Source organism: Brienomyrus brachyistius, chromosome 18, assembly GCF_023856365.1.
Source record: "Brienomyrus brachyistius isolate T26 chromosome 18, BBRACH_0.4, whole genome shotgun sequence".
Lineage (NCBI taxonomy): Eukaryota > Metazoa > Chordata > Actinopteri > Osteoglossiformes > Mormyridae > Brienomyrus > Brienomyrus brachyistius.
The window spans coordinates 13,073,547-13,087,421 of NC_064550.1; the positions used below are offsets into that span (position 1 = coordinate 13,073,547).

General features: G+C 43.1%; 1 protein-coding gene across 2 annotated transcripts; it reads right to left on the bottom strand.

The window, feature by feature from the left end:
- Nucleotides 1-584: 584 nt before the first annotated feature.
- LOC125713054 (inositol polyphosphate 5-phosphatase K-like) lies at nucleotides 585-12,469 on the bottom strand. Of its 2 annotated transcripts, XM_048983836.1 has the most exons (14): nucleotides 12,238-12,469; nucleotides 11,330-11,409; nucleotides 9,211-9,315; nucleotides 8,810-8,918; nucleotides 7,649-7,765; nucleotides 6,825-7,000; nucleotides 6,368-6,479; nucleotides 5,369-5,478; nucleotides 4,823-4,849; nucleotides 4,134-4,344; nucleotides 3,756-3,893; nucleotides 3,549-3,632; nucleotides 2,075-2,179; nucleotides 585-1,959 (listed from the first exon to the last, which is right to left on the bottom strand). In XM_048983836.1, exons 2-14 carry the CDS (start codon nucleotides 11,401-11,403, stop codon nucleotides 1,879-1,881), a joined length of 1,449 nt encoding a protein of 482 aa, XP_048839793.1. In that variant the 5' UTR covers nucleotides 11,404-11,409; nucleotides 12,238-12,469; the 3' UTR covers nucleotides 585-1,878. The 2 variants fall into 2 exon arrangements, with proteins under 2 accessions (XP_048839793.1, XP_048839794.1); XM_048983837.1 differs by lacking the exon at nucleotides 4,823-4,849.
- Between the last annotated feature and the right edge of the window lie 1,406 nt (nucleotides 12,470-13,875).

A 13,875-nucleotide genomic window follows, 5' to 3' on the forward strand; every position in this document is an offset into this window, starting at 1 on the left:
TCCCTGCCATTGGACTGTAGGAGAAAACTGGAGTATCTGGAAGAAACATGCATTACACAGCTACAACATATAACAATCATACTTCACACACAGCACAGAGGTAGGACTCAAAGCCCCGACCCTGGAGGTGCAAGGTAACAGTGCCATCCATTGTCCCATTATTCCACAGTCAGCAAAAAACCCTTCCTCAGTTATAGTCTAGTCCCACCCATCTTCCAACTCCTCATCCAGTTCCAGGTCCTGGAATCCTGGAGTCGGCCCCAATATATCAGTCTTTCTCAACCCTGTCCTCAGGGGCCCCCAGCCAGTCCACGTTTTTTCTCCCTCCTAGCCCCCGCTAGGGCAAAAACGTGGACTGTCTAAGAGTCCCTTAGGACTGAATTGGGAAACGATGCAAACCCTCTAGACAGGATACACACACATACCATAAGCACCATATTATTTACCAATAATAACACATCATAAAGAATTTAAATGGAACTATAAAAAATAATGCATTACTGCTAAAGAATGAAAATAAAAATAACTAAATTTTTTAAGTTTAATAAGATGACGTTCAATAAAAATCATAATGCAATAATAAACATTTGCATTGACTATTCATTTATGTATTTTCTAAATTTTTCCTTTGTGACACAGACACAGTAAAATGGTAATAAATCAATTTAACAGGAAAAGCAATATTTGAATTAACCAGTGATTGTCAGATCAACGCTAAGCACTTCATCACGCTAAGGGCCCTCCAGTGGTTGATGTAAAAGCCCTGGCTCCTGATACAAGGTATCTGCACGATTCTGAGGCTACAGTTACTGTTAAGATGATCTAATTAACACATATAACAAACAACACATGGCTATATCCAAAGAAACACTTCTGGCATCTTGGACAGTGGAATAACAAGAATCAAAGCTCTATTTTACGCCTGAAAAGAAACCACTTCCATTATCCTGGCTGTGGCATAGCTTGTATTTACTGTTCCAACACAAACAGCACTTCTTGCATGTTCACATTGACATTCAGCTGAGATTTCGCACATGTGCAGTATAACTAAAAAAAAGAACTAAAACTAAAAAAAATATTTCGCTACCGCGCTTTACCATACTGTTGTATTTCTGACAAATAAACTTTGATTTGATTCGACAGACACGGAGATGTATTGGCACAATGAAGCAACTGACTTGTACAGTCGATAAGATACATATAAAACATATAAAATGTAAAATACATGCAAATTTGAATCATTAGAAGCCAGTTTTGAAATATTCAGTTTCATTTTCATTTACAGATATTCATTTATGTGGGAATAGAAACTTACGATTATAATTAAACTGGGATTCAAAAAGCCTGAAAATGTCTCCCTGCAACAGCCAGTTTTTCTCTGCACATCTTTCGCACCTCTGAGGTCTGTGACAGATAAGCTGATGGATGTGGGTGCTGAACACACACATACCCTTCTCTCTCATTTATGGACTTGAGGCTTGTTTCTCATTAAGATGCAGTGCAGTGATTAAGGAACCAGACATGCTTGCTGCTGATTCAAATCCCAAGAGGGTTCTCCTGTTGTACCACTGAGAATATCATTCCCAAATGTAAGTTTGTGTAAAAAAATATAATAATAGCATAATATTATTGTGAAATTGTGAGCTACTTTACATAAATTGACTTTTAAATCATTGCAAGTATAACGATTAAAAACATAAATTGCAACTAAAAGACGTCTGTTGGAACATAGTAGTTCTAGAGACTGATATTATGTCAGTGACAGGCCTCCTAGTGCACCAATAAAGGCAGAGAATGGGTGTGGCAAATGGAGGGGTGTGGCTCAGCTGTCCGTTCCAGGGTCGAGGATGCTGATTGGTGGTATATGCAGGCTCAGCCTCAGCTGGCAGTATTCCCGTCCCTCCCATTGGCTATCATGGGTGCCAAGTCCTCCTCGATGACCATCACAGACTCGTGTACCTGAAACAAGCACCTTGGCTCATACTACTGCAGCATACGGATTTCTTAATGTGCAAAGTCCAGTGCTGACTCACAGCGTGAATATATGCACAAACAGCCCGATACCTGGACTCACCTGAAAGGGCGGACTGATGCCCACGATGGAGCGTGCATTGCTGCTATAGTAACAGAGCACACAGTCTGTCTTCAGCACTGGGATGTCATCTTTGTTCATATAAACCTGAGTGCAATTGCAGAAAGCAAGAAGTATTCATGAGAACCAGTATATGTTTAGAAGAAGCACAAGTACAATATCCAGGTCAGAGACCCAGGGCCGGGATAAAGCATCAGCTCTGCACTCTGTCTGCCAGACAGCCAGTGCAGCCCTAATTATATGTTATATATTAATTCACTTCTGCTGTAATATAGTTGGGACAGAACAGCAAATCTACAATAACTGAAGAGGAAAAGAGCATGAATGGGTGACACTCAAAGTGTTTTGCAAAAACATAACAGCAGGCATTGAAGATCCGGTAGCCAACTTTCAAAAGACCAAGCATAATGGGTTTAAAAACTACTTTGTAGATATATTACCTATAGCTGCGTAAATACAGATCTGAATAATTACACTTAGGTAACCAAGTCAACCTTGTCGCTTATAATTCATAGCTCGCTAAATCAGTAATGATAACTATTTCAATTATCAACAATAACACCACAAACGTATTCTCTAAATTATTACACCATTTACACGTGTGTCCGATACAGGCAGCCACATTCAGCCCGACCATAATGTCGGGAGGGGAGGAGTCCATTCAATCAGGTGGCCAAGCTCACCATCTTTGCTTGACTCAAAAAACTCCCCAAGGAGTGAATGAACGAATGAAAAAAGGACAAAATATCCGAAAGAGAAAAAAAAAAACCATAACCACATGTATTTTAGATAATTACAATATGGTTTTTCTCATAAAGTACCTACATCAATTTGCAATGAAATATAGTTGAATCAGTTTGTCTGTTGCTTCACTCACACTGGCAGTGTCGCCTGCGCATTTCCTCAGTGCCGCCGCTCTTCTTTATCCTGTTTTCTTGCCCTTTGTATTCTCTTTGCTTTATTGTGACAGAGTGTAGTGTCCCTACATGTCTGAATGTGCTGGGCAGATCCTCTGCAACCATTGGTGTGCACTACACCCCTCTTTGAACTGACAGCAATACAACTACCTTTAAAATCATCACAGAATTTTAATCAGAGGCAATCCTAGAATTTTCTTTTTTAGGCGGAGGACGTAAGTGTGGCCATAATTCATGCAGAGGGGCCAACCTGAACATTAGCCAATGATATGTTTGGAATTGGTGCATGGTGGGAAGGGAGCACTCCGGTGGCCAATCAGCTTTCAACTAGGGCCAGTGCCCCTCTAGTCACGCCTCTGTACACACCCCATAATTTTAATATGTCAATATTTTTTATTTATTTCTCCTATTATTTAGTTTTATGTTCTCAGATTACACACTGGTTACACACAGGTATAGAGAGATGTATTTTTCTTATATCAAAGGTATTAAACAGACAGACAGACACAGAGCACTCAGCCAGGTGAGGGTATACATACCTGGATGACATCATCACTACTGGAAACCTCTATCCCCTTCACCCAGATGTATGTAATGTAGTCGGACACGCTTCTAAAGCTGGCCTGTGAGACGGAGACACCAAACCGTAACCTTTCCCGGACACTCGATGCCACATGAGCTGACAGAAGGTGATCTGGTGAGGCTGGTCTGGTCATATGACCCTGTCGGCCCTCGTGTCAGCTGACCTTGTAGAGGCCAATCCAGTCCCAGCTACTGGCAGGGAAAGGCTCCAGGATGCTGTACGTCACCAGAGGCTCCCCAGTGGCACTCCAATCACCCTCGGCACACACCCGCACCAGAGGGCTCTCATACTTCTTCTTCAGCTGCACGAAAGGTCACAGAAAGTTTCGGTGTAGAAACATCTCATCGGCTGTCTCCAGTTCCAACACAGCCAGAGCTCAGTGGGATACAGAACAACCACGATGTTGAGATTAACTTCATTCTGTTTCTGATAATTCCTTTGGAGGAGGGGAGACTGATAACAGGTTCTTTGGGAGCCTTCAAAAGGCTTGGCAGACCTACAAAGTCATATTTTGATCAAGGTTTCACAACAATGGCCTTACCTCAAGACTAAAGGTGCCAATGACAGGCTTGTGGTCGCTGACACCATAGGTATAGTCAGAGGTGTAAGTGTCCAGCGCCACCTTAAGGGGGAGCTCTTCTCTGAGTGGCTTCCTCGTTGCCTCCTCCACTTTGGACCCTTCCTCCACCTTAGGTCTGGGCTTCACCCTCCACAGGATGCGATCAGTCCAGGCTGGTTTCCGTCTCTTGCCACTGGCCAATCAGAAAGCAGAAGAGAATGCCATTTACACAGCTCCAATCAGAGAGCAGCAGACATCGCTGTTCACACAGCTGGAACAGAGAGCAGTAAAAAGAACAAGTATTCACACAACGAGCTGGTTGCGGGGTGTGAGTGCGGACTACACAATGAATGTCGCATTATCAGACACGATGAGCGATGCAGGGCTCTTCTGGTAATCTGGTAATGATGCCATTATAGCATGTGGGCGCACACACACACACATCGAGAAGCACACAATGCAAGTACGTGAGCGGGTGTGTGTAAGCACTTCTGCTGAGGTGAGGTTAGATCTATGACAGGTATGTAGCCACATCCACAGAAAGATGTGTTCCTCTGTGCTCCACAAGTTAGACAGTAGAATAGCCATGGATGGTGGGGGGGTGGCTGATGAAGGGGATTTGGCAGGTTTAGTGAGCAACGATAGTACTGGGGGAATTTAAAAGCTCTTACTTAATGCCCAGCCACATCTTTGGTGCCCTGTGAAGGGTGAAGAGAGGGTAAGACCATCATCTCTGGTGACAGGAAGCGAGACGTCTGGCAGTCTGGGTTTGGCATTTGGTAGCCGTAAAATGGTGTAGTGAGTCAACAAAATGAGCCGATGTGGGATTCCTTCCGAAACCTAATCTTAAGCCTTCCTTCGGAATCATAAAAAATAGGGCTCTTAAAATTAAAAATTAAAAACCAGCGTTTCTCAAACCGGTCCTCTAGGATCCCTGGACAGTTCCACGATTTACTGGGAGCTGGGAGGGTGCAAAAATGTTGATGTCTGGGGGTGCCTGAGGACCAGACTGAGAAACACCATTTCACAATAATAGATCAGAAGATTGGTGGCATGGGATTTGTCACCAGAATGTCTCACATTGAGAAGGGGAATCCCTCTTGTACCTCAAGAAACCCTTGTTAACTTGATCCACTTCCTCACATTTCTCCGCTATGCATGAACGCGCTCTTAAAAAAGCTTCCCAGCATGTTACGACGTACGCAAGATCACGTTACCTGGTGTCGTAGGTTTGGGAAAACCTGTCAAACTTGTAGGTGGGTTTAAAGTACAGAGGCCCTTCCTCAAACTCCTGCAGCAAGGCCTCCTTCTTCTTCATCATCAGCAGCTGAGGGCCAAACAAGGTGGTTGAACTCAGTCACACAGGGAAGAAACTTTGAGAATCGCAGCCCAACAGTAAGATCTGCAGAGTCATACTGAGTCAGAGTCACATCGTGAGTGAAACCGAGTCAAACGGAAAGCATCACACTAGAAGACGATCAGCTACGGTTTTCTTTTTCAAATCCTAAGGTAATTAGCCTGTTAATTAACTGTGCATGTCTGTAGCTTCACTATCTTAGGTGAATAAATGTAATATTTAATGTTCTAAGCAGCCTTTTGAGGGTCAGCACATTCCATAAGTGTCACTGTGCACATGGAATATTAATTGATGAATAATACATTATTAATTAGCCAGGCACTGTTATGCAGGATGGCCGACAAAGCAGAGAAAATGGACAGACATGACTAAAAACACCTTTATTTTAAAGGAAAGGATGCTATGTGGTCAGGTCTACAAGCCAAGCTCTTAGAAAGGAGAAAACCAACCATGTAAAGATGTGTTGTTTGTTTTCACTTTTGTCTGTTTTAGTGGGTTTGGGATAGGGATCAATAATCACAATAGTGATAATACAGTCAATGGGAGGTCTTCATAAATATAGCCACACATGGTATTTGTGTGTGTGTGTGTGTGTCTGTGGTCCAAGTATACCTTACCTTGTGGGGACATGAATACCCGCTTTTTTTTTACCTTATGGGAACCGGTTTCCTGGTCCCCATATGAGAAAACTCTATTTTATAAAAATCCGTGACTGAAATGAAAGAACTAAAAATGGTTGTCATAGTTAGCGTTAGCATTTTTCCCATAGAAGTGAATGAGCGGGCCCCATAAGGATAGGTATATCCTACATGCGTGTGTGTGTGTGTGTGTGTGTGGGGGGGGGGGGGGGGCATCACACCTGGTCCTTGTTCCACAGCAGGCTGAAACGATTGCTGGTGATAGCAGCGCGCAGGAAGAGAAGGCCGTGGTCGTCGATGCGGAAGTTCAGATCCCCAAACCAGAAGACCAAACTGGGGCACATAACTGTCATCAAACCATGGCCAGCCGTGACCTATCCTGCTGCAATCTGATCTCCACTTTTGCAGTTTTGCACTAGTAGGAAATTTGCTACAGAATCTCAGAGTAACAAAAAATAAAAATCCGTTTTATCTTATCTACATCCATAAACCTAACAATCCATCCGTCTTCCGAACCACTTATCCCGGTTCGTGTTTTTTATCTGTAATATATTTTCATTAAAGTTGTAATTTTATCTTAGATTGCAACAGTTGTTTCACACTTAAATAGATCATTCAGAATAAACGTGTTCAGTCACTATGTTTGGCGTGAACAGGCCGCACAAGCAGGACACTAACTCATGGTCGAGCACGTGCGGTGTGTTATGCGTGTCAAACTCCTGCACGTCCAGGATGTACTCGAACTCATCGACGCGCTGCGCTGCGTAGCTCATGTGTGCAAGCAGGTGGCAGTTAAGGAAGCATAGAGCATGTCCATAAAAGGAGATCCGCGCGGACACCCCACCCTTGTTGCCCTGGGAAATGAATGAAGACAACAGCAAACAGAAGAAAGGAACAAATTTAACACTTGTGTTGGACTGCTGATCCCCCCGCTATGCATAAAGAATAACCGGTGCCCCCCCGGGCCCCTCATGGTGCCAATGCTGAGTATAACCATTATGGCCTGGTAACCCATAAAATGTCTCCCTGGATCTTATCACCTTTCAACCCTCAGCTACCCATGATTCCAGCATCAGATACAACAACCAGCCAGCCAGCCAACCAGCCAACCAATAACCCAACCAACCAGCCAGCCAACCAATAACCCAACCAACCTGTCAGCGAACCAAGCAACCATCCAGCTAACCAACCAACCAACCGACCAACCAATCAATCAATCAATCAATCACTATTTCTGTATAATTTCTATAGAAATGCTTCCTTGCATGACACTTGAATGAATTAACCAATTCACACTCTGCATCTACTGGCAAAAATATTCAACCCACCATACAGGTATTCAGATTTCCTTGAATTACAAATGATTCATATACGTATTCATCTACAGTAAATTCAAAGTCAAAATCAATCAAATGTTTTAAAGAAAATCAATATTGCATATTATGGTATGCACTGTAGTTGTGCACAGTAAAAGCCCTGACCCAGAGCAGCCCAGGCCTCACCCAGTACCCGAAGATCCCAGTGCGGGTGTAGGTGGTCTGCAGATCCCTGATGAAAGGGAGGTGGAGTTGCTTGCTGAAGACCAGCAGGAGCAGACCCTGCATGCGCACAGAGGTCACCTGGGAGGGAAGGACACCATAAGCCAAAGGAGGCCCCCAGCATCTCGCCGGCACTGCAGTCCCATCGCTGCTCACACCAGTCTTTTTTGCCCCCTGACACTTTAGCCCAGACAGGCATTCTATTCCAGAAACACAATTATGGAACAAACGACCCCCCCCCAACCCGAAACAAAGACACAGATGGATGTTCTGCTGCTTGTGTTGCACGTTCACAAGATGGCAATGTCACCTGCAATGACAAACAAGCTGAGAAAAAGCTTCCAATGTTATGTAAGCTCAGGCAGACAAAGGAAGCACTGTCTATGTCCAATTCAGCAGTACCCACCCCACCCCCCCAGCTCCCTCTGTCCCAACAAAGAGTGGAATGAAGCACATCATTGTTTCAAAGACAGACACAGACACAAACATAAGGACAAACACATACCCAGAAACTCACAGAAGAGCACATACACTCTGGTTTCTGATACATTACATCCCCAAGTGTCTGTGGACTCCAGTTGTCCAACATCTCATTCCGAAACCAAAGGCATTAATATGAAGCTGACCACCCTATTGTTGCTATAATAGCCTGTACTCTTCGGGGAAGGTTCTCCACTAGATGCTGGAACATTGCTGGTGGCATTTGCTGCTATTCAGGTTGCGTGTTGATGCTATCGGGTCCCTTTCCATGAACTGGTGCTGCCTGCACCGGTGCACAAAGCAGGGTCCATAAGGACATGGATTAGCAAGTACGGAGGAACTTGACTTCGACACTTTGAAGCTGAACTTGCACCCACCTTCTCAATCGCTTCACTTGCGGTTCACTAGGGCAGCTCTAGCAAGACAAAACTCACTTGTAGGAAAGCGAAGTCCTATGTTGGCGCCAGGTGGAAAGTCATTAAGCTCTTCTGTACGACCGACCACCCATCCTGCAGCTAATGTTTGTTGCAGGAGATTGTGTTACGTGACTGTGTGCTTGATTATATAATGGGTTTGGTTTAATTAGGCAATTCTTCCATTTAACAGGGGTATCCGCATTACTTTTTGGACATACTGTACAGGTACCTTTACATAGCCAAGAGGCCCCAGGGTGGCCATGAAGAGGAGGCTCCAGGAATCTTCAAAGACCAAATCCATGACAAATTGCAACAGTCTGGCTTTCACCTCCTGCAGGCTAGAAAAACACACACACACACACACACACACACATAAGCCAATGGAATTTGGAAAGTCACTCATGGTTAAGGATTAGTTTATATAATATTTTAAAGAGTATATAACACATAAACATTAGACATACAGATGTTACAGCTGTAACACAAAACAAATGAATATGTAAAAAATCCAGGTAACTGAGGTCGACTCAAAACTTATTCACTCAGAAAGGACTTTCTATTGGATATCCAGCTGCACAGTGTATCCTTTTGTAGCACTTGGATTCACAGTACAGTCCATTGGCGACTCACCCAATTACGTAGAGGTCTGCAGTGACCTGGGAGTCCAGGTATAGCAGGGAGCTGATATTGTCTGGGGGTTCTGACATGCCGATGTTCCATGTGACCACATGTACCCTGCGGCAGGAGGACAGGCATTCAGGATTTGTGGGTAATGTAGTTTGAAAAGACAAGCAGCGTTACCCATGAGGGGCTGTTCACTCTACAGTGTCAGTCTCAGATGTCTCTGAAGACTATGAGAACTTAAATGTGGGCCCAGTATGAATGGACAACTTTGTTTTCCCCAAATTTTGCTCCAGCTATTTGTCCTTCAGAACAAGGTTGTGGGGTCACAACACACCGTACACCAAGCCAAGCTGCCTATGGGACAGTGTAGCAGTCGGGGGGGGGGGGGGGCATACTGACCCATGTGCCCCATCAAAACCATCCAACAATGGATACACTAACATCAGAACTGGACCTTGGATCAGAGGAAGAAGGTCAGCTGGTCCGATGAATCCTCATTCCTTTGCAGTGCTGACAACGCGGTGAATTCATAACACGTCTCACCTAGTCTCCCCACATTTACCACTGCATTTACCTATGCGGTCACACAATAGCCACCGGTTACACCAAACAGCAGACCTCCGGACTTCATAATCGTGTTTTCCTTCCCTGCTTGATGTCAGTGCTGTAAAACCTACTTCCATTCAATGGGCAGATCCACAAACCCACTAGAGTAAACATGGTCGCTGCTCATCAGGATAGAGCAGACTGCATCATGTGACCATCCCTTGGTCCTTGTACCAGCTGACCCACGATAAAGTGCACAACCACATGACAGCACTAAGCGCACCGAGCTCAGTGTTACGGAGATCCAGGCATGGCTGTTTAATTGGCAAAAGCAATCCGGGTAAATCCATTTGCAATGGGGGTCACGCAGAATGAAATAAAGCCTACAATACAATCCAAGGACAAAAGCAGGGGCAGAAAAAAATACCTCGGTCTAATTCCAGCTAATTACCAAGAGATCCCACTCTGCAGACCACCCCCCCCCCCAACCCCCCTTGGGCAATTTAACAAGTGGATTCTTAAGGACTATTCTTTGGAGAAAGCAAAAAAAGGCATGTGGGAAGCAGGTCATGTGGGAGATTACTGAAAAAAACACTAATTCTACAAGAAAATAATAGCTGGGCCGACATGCAAACTGAAGTCTTACACAGCATTAAGCAGGTCGTGCACCTTGATAATGTAGCACAAGTATATTTAATAGATACACTAATCTACTATATAATAATGCTTACTTATATGCACTACTATATACATAATACTTGTTTAGCTTTTGCGTATTAGAAATTAAAATTTTTGGTATTTTATTTTTGACACTTTAATACGATTCTCAGTTAGAACTGTACCACCGTCCAGTGAATCGTCTGTTTTTTACAGCACCAAGGATCTACAGAATACCGATTTTAGAAAAAAGAATATGATACGGAAATTCCATGTTTCAATGTCATTGTCCCAGACATCAATGCTTCTGTTGACAGTAAACAATCCTGAATGGATTTGGTCAGTGTTTATATTAAGAGTATAATGATATGGACAGACACACATTGTACTCACAACATTGCCTTCCAATAAAAGCACAATACAAATGTCTCCTGAGGACATGAGAAGGTAAAAGTTATTTCTTTCTCTTTGGGGTGCATATAATTCAAGGGATGTGGAGGATAATGGTGTCAAACAAGATGTACTTCAGGTGTGTCGTTTTTGATTGAAATTTTCATCTGAAGGCAAAAATAATTTGCAAGTTTGGCTTCAGTAAACCAGCTCCTTAATCACCAGACTGCAGGACCGGTGTTTATCTGCTAGTCTAATATGATAATATGAATCCTGAACCTCCACAGATTAAAAAACACACTTCGTCCTTTTATGAATTCACATTTTCAGTCATCAGCACCATGTGATCCATTCTGCACTCCCACCGCCAAATGTATAAATGAGCAAAATGATACGTAATAAATTCACTTGGCAAACAGCAACAACAAATGGGCACATTCCAGGTACAGCGTTTTCTGTGGCTGAGTCAGAGTAGCACTTAAATAACAGATTTATGAAAGGAGGAAGAGATTTATCAAATTCTAGGGCATACCTGTATGTCCTCTCTTTCCCAGTAAGCTGGATACTGGCAGAGTTGGGAATACTTTCCTGGGCCTCCACCTCCATCCTTACCTGACAAAACAAGTCACATGTTTAGCTGACTGGGCACCTTGTGTGACATTATTACCCATCAGTCTCAATGACAATTTCATTTAAACAAGTATTTTAAGACGCCCTAAGTCCTAAAAGCTTCAAAAGCAACAAACAAAATATCCATCCATCCATCCATCCATCCATCCATCCATCCATCCATCCATCCATCCATCCATCCCATAACCACTTATTCTTGTCATGGTCGCAAACAAAATATGCAGTCACTAACACATCGTATTCATCAGTCCAGTTTGCTCGTGGTGAGTAATACGCATTTAATTTTCAGAAAATAAATGTATTTTATTTGAGCCACGTTAATTAAACAAATGATTTTCCCAGTCATTAAGTAAATTAGACCATACTATTCTTTCTCAGTAGTTTGGCAAACAGCTAGATGGATATAGAGAAATTACATTTTAATAATAATAACGGAAACTACATAATTGATACATCTCTTGCTTTTCAAATAAAATTCAGCTAAATGTAAGTATTTGTTAGAAACTAAGAAGTCTCGCGTGAATGGGAATCTGTCAGAGAATAATAAGAATATACTCATATTTCACTAAAACTGCGAGTCAAATTGCAGCCTCACTATATTCTTCAGCTATTGATCTTCAGCTATTACTCCTGCAGTTGCTGCTAGCCACGAATTTTGTCCAAGTAATTCCAGAAATGCATGCAAGGGTTGCGAGCTTAGGTGCTCCGCCATAAATATTTATATCCAATTAGCGCAAACGCAACAACAGACAAACATCAACAATCAAACTTTAGCATGCCTGTGGTTTGCGGTCGCAGCGTGTGAAATACCTGCCGTGCAGTGCACTGGGAGTCCCGTGGAGACTCGGCGCGTGGACAGTGTACCCTCGGCGACCCTCGAGCTCCGGAGGCGCGCTCGAGTGGCTCAGGGTCTCGGCCAATTCCGGGAGCGCTCGGTGCAGTCCGGCCGCCGGCTGAATCGGGAGCAGTAGGGCTACGCGGAGTTCCAAAACTCTACGCGGAATTACAATGCGTGACATAACCGCTACACAAAGCCCAGTGTTTAGTCACTGTTCTTTAACTAAAAGGTCCTAGCTTATACAGTGTAGAAGACTAACGAAAAGTTCAAAGAGTGAGTGTAGTACAAAAGTTTTTTAGTGTTTTAGTATTGGTTTATTTTCATGACTGTCTTTCTTCCTTCTCGTGTTGAGCAACAATTTAATTACTTTAAGTTTGGAGTATTGACTTAGTTGTAAAACGTTTGCAGGCACAACATGGCTTGTACAAAGTCGTTTTCACCAGTGATGGTTTATTATGGTTACATTTTACAGTATCATACTTAAATGGGATTTTTACAACTGTTGTGCCCGGTTTGTTTGAAAGAATATATAAAAATTCTTTCCACTTTGTAAATTAGGTTTTCGCCCTCTTGCTGTACGTGCACTGACCCGGTGATGAGTACGGTAATGAGTCTCTTCTTTCTCTCTCGCATGACCTGCGATTTTTTTTTTTTTTTTTTAGGCGCATGTAAGCGTTACATAATGGCGAAGGACTGGGGTTACCCGCGGTTTCTGGCCTCTTAGTGCACGGGACTAGAGATGGAAATAGACTGACTAGACTTTTAACTGACTAGACATGTATATCATTCAAAATATTATATATTTCTTATATAAGTCTATATGTTTTATATGCCCTTATACAGTCCGGTTTATTATAGTCACTCCTACGTCTGCTCCTTCATGCAAATGTCTAATAATCTAATCATGCGGAAGCAATTCTGTGCATTAAATCATGCAAATATGGGTCAAGAGCTTCAGTTAATCGTCAGAACAAATATCTGATTGAGGAAAAATGTAATCTGAGTTTGACCATGGCCTGACTGTTGGTGCTAGACATACAGTTGTCATTAGTGCTGTCGGTGGATGAGAGATTACAGGAAAATGGCTGGACTAGTTCATGCTCCCAGGAAATTTACATTAGCCTAACTCAAACAACCACTATTTGCAACAGTTGTGAGGAGAAACACATCTCTGAACAAACAAACAACCAAAACATGTCGAGGGGCAGAAGATCACGTCGAATTTCACTCCTGTCAACTCAGCACAGGAAAGGGTACAGTGGGCGCAGACTCACCGATACCGGACAATTAATGATGGTGCCTGTGAGGAGTCTCGATTTCTGCTGCGGCGATCAGATGGTTGGGACAGAGTTTGGCATAGACAGCATGATTGCATGATTACTGCTGTGTTCTATTGATGTGCCAGTAGAAGTATCCAGTAAAGCATGGCTGATACCACGTACCCAAATTGGCTTGTCTAAACAGTTCAGGCTGGTTGTGGTGGTTTAATGATGTTAGTAATGCTTTCTTGGCACACACTGGGCTCCTACTATCAGTCAAGCCTCATTTAAATGCTACAACCTAGTTGAGTATAGTCGAGCATGGTTGAGTATAGTCGAGTATGTTTAATG